General features: G+C 39.5%; 1 protein-coding gene across 1 annotated transcript in view; it reads left to right on the top strand.

Moving 5' to 3' along the window:
- LOC106524470 (histone acetyltransferase p300) overlaps positions 1–3,295 on the top strand; it is a 72,179-nt gene that overhangs the window by 48,028 nt on the left and 20,856 nt on the right. Inside the window, exons 13-14 of the mRNA XM_014018280.1 lie at positions 579–731; positions 1,960–2,445. Of these exons, the coding sequence (XP_013873734.1) occupies positions 579–731; positions 1,960–2,445 (639 nt within the window). The remainder of the gene's footprint in view (positions 1–578; positions 732–1,959; positions 2,446–3,295) is intronic.

The raw sequence follows: 3,295 nt of genomic DNA, 5'->3' as shown, positions 1-3,295 counted from the left end.
CATTAAATTCCAGTGAAATATATTTATGTTTGTGGTTGTAATGTGACAAAATATGGAAAAGTTCAAGGGGTATGAATACTTTTGCAAACCACTGTAACTGGTAGGGAATACAGGGTCTTTGCCTGGTTTCAACAGGAGACTAATGTTGGCCAAATTTATATTTCCTGGAAGTCTGCCAGTATTCTGGAATATCCTGGCACCAGTAGTTCACAGAACGCTACAGGAGTCAGAAAAACATGGCAGACTTGCAGAAAAAAAGTATGCCTAATAAAAAGGCTCCAGGTCCAGATAGTTTTCTAGCTGGAAAACTATCTGGACCTGGAGCTTTTTTATTAGCCATATTTTTACGGCTTTACAAATTTCACCTGGTGTCAATGGTGAGTCCAGCTCTAATGATTGACTACTGGAAAATTTTGGAAGCGTTACTTTGTCCAAAAAGTGATCAATATCATCATTTATTGTATTTATATGTCTCTGAAAAGGTGGTTTGGTTTTCACAAGTTTTATTCCCAGTAAAGTCTTTAACACCAGATATAGTTGTTGTTTTTTTAAAATAAATGTTCTTTATTTTCATCTAGATTGGAATGGTTGGACCTAGAGTGGGACAGCCCAATGTCAGCCAACTACAGAACCAGTATCTTTCACATGGACAGTTCCCTGGTTCAGGACCTGGAGTTGGAGCCGCTCAGACTGGGATGGTCTTGTCTGGAGCCCAAGGAGGCATGACCCAGGTAAGACTGCAGACAGGAGAAGGGTGGGCTAATAGAAGTGTCTACTTCTTCCTCCTCCTTTAAACATATGAATATTGTATATTAGTAAATGATTCTATTACCTTCTGTTTTTATGTACAATAAAAATTGTTTCTTTGCTTTGAACATCTTGTTTTAATTTATTTGTTTTACGTCAGGGACAGAACGTAGAGTATGAGCAGCACTGTTGAGTGTTTTCATCACAGTTGGTGATCAGGTGTTTAAATCTTGGAACAGTTGTTTTTTGGGAGGGTTTAGAAACAAGTGAATAATTGCTTGATTTTCACATATTTACTTTAAAAAAATCAGGTTTATTTTATTCTGCCTCTCATTACATGGTAAATGGACTGAACTTGTAAAACTCTTCATCACGTCCTGTCGGGCTCAAACAGTTTACACTTTCACACATTAACATAGTAGTCAGGGCGTGACAGACAAGGGTGTGAGGTTTTGTTATACAGGTATGGGGTTATGGTACTGTACATGGGTATGGGGTTGTGGTACACGGGTGAAGAAATTTATTGGGGTTGTTTACTACTAAAGTTAAAAGACACTACACATCGTATCGTCTTTTATTAGGTGAACAGTAATATATTTTTATAATATGGTTATCTCTGATTGAATTGATAATTTTACGTGCAGACTGGGTTGTGGGACTCTTGATCAGGGTCTCACACACTCAGGAGGCTTTTAGTCAGATACACGTCTGTTAAAACAACACATAAGAACCGTGATTAAACATTAACGTGAGGAATAATTTCTTACCTCTTGACTCCGTATAAAAATAGCCTGCCCATTTCAGACACTTTCACGAGGCGGGGTCAGGATGTGAATACGTTTTGTAACTTGATGTTTCCTGGTTCTGCCCACTGGTTAGCTGATGCCTGTCGGAGGCAGGTTAAACCAAAGCTAATAAGTCCACAGCTGTGTCCAGATGGTTTTGAATGGCTCACTCAAACATTCACATGTCATTATTATTAACTGGTGTTAGATCTGAACAGGTAACAGGTAAAGAACATTGCTTATTTTTTAACACCGGTATGGTAGCTTTAATACTTGTTTTGATCTTGGTTCTCTTTGCACTTCTTCAGTTAATACATGAAAATAATGGAGGCACTGAGATGGTTTTAACATTAGTGTAGAAATATTTGTATTTATTCTTGCTCCTGTGCAACATTTTTAAACACTCCTTTACCTTTTCTGACTTCAGACGCAGATGGGAACCCCTCCTCTCCCAGTTGCCAGTCCTCTAGCACAGCCAGGTTCAGGTAGTGGTCCCACTGGGGTCTCTGCAGGGGGACCCATGGGTCCCCAGAGTGTAGGTGGTGGAGGCCTCAACTCATCTGTTGGAGCCCCTGCTTCCTCTGTGACTCTGTCCAACCAAAACCAGCAAGCTAACTCCATTCCCCTGTTGGGAGCCATGCGTGGCAGCTCACCCTCCCCAGCTCACAGCCGATCCCCCACTCCCCACCAAACCCCTCCAAGACTAGCTGGTTCTCAAACACCTCAACCACATACCCCTAATGCACCATTGGCCCCACCCTTAGCACTTCAGCAGAACCACCTTGGCCAGGGCCCCGGCTCCAACAAGCCCCTACAGCAGCAACACATGGGTCCCTCTGCTTCCACCACTCCGTCTCACCCTGGCCTGACCTCCAGCTCAACTCTGCCTGCTGGCCAGATGCCACGGACTCCAGTAAGTGCTTTACGATTGAATCAGAAAAGCAGCTTGTTTTGTTTTGTCTCTTTCTTTTATTTGGGACCCATCATATCGAAATGAGGATCAAGTCAAATTTGGTCAAAATGATCTAATCACATTTTCAGATTCCTGCTTTAAAAGCTACATTTTATTACTTGGATCATTCTGATGTCATCAGCTTATCCAGAGATATGACTTCATTTGTCTTCTTGGTTACGATAAAACATTAATATTTGGTCTGAATCCTAATTTTGTATACATTTATTGAGTAATTTTTTATGTCAATATAAAGAGGAAACCTCACATATTATTTGTATATTAAGATTTCACAGTAGGAAAGAAACAAAAACTTTGCTGACTCACAGGGAAAAGTTCTAAATCTTAATATGTTTTTCCTCAAAATAAGGTTTTTTGTTGCTACTGTTAAAAAAAAGCTTAAAATTTTTTAGGATTATATTTCAGACAGTTCATATTGGATATACCCCTCTTTAAAATCGATTCCATGATTTTAATTAAGAGTAATCTGTGAGTTCTTGACGTCCCAAGTTGTTCAAAAAAAAATTCAGTCACCAAAAAACACACAAAACACACAATGAGTCATAGTTTTATTTTGGCCAGTTAAAGACTAACTGACTTTTATTAGGAGAATAATATTGAATGATTAATAAGTGATTACAATGGTAAAACAATAAATGAGCTCTCAGTGTAATACAATCACTACATACTTTTCTAAGCAAGTGAAGTAACTAATTAAGCAGGTTACTTTATATATATTCAGGGTCCTGTGTGTGTGTTTGAGAGAGGGAGAGGGTGAGACGAGAGAGGGAGGGTGAGACGAGAGAGGGAG

This window comes from Austrofundulus limnaeus, unplaced genomic scaffold (genome assembly GCF_001266775.1).
Source record: "Austrofundulus limnaeus strain Quisiro unplaced genomic scaffold, Austrofundulus_limnaeus-1.0 Scaffold189, whole genome shotgun sequence".
NCBI classification, from domain to species: Eukaryota; Metazoa; Chordata; class Actinopteri; order Cyprinodontiformes; family Rivulidae; genus Austrofundulus; species Austrofundulus limnaeus.
Note: the sequence above shows the minus strand (reverse complement) of the source record. Positions and strands in the feature narration are given on the sequence as shown.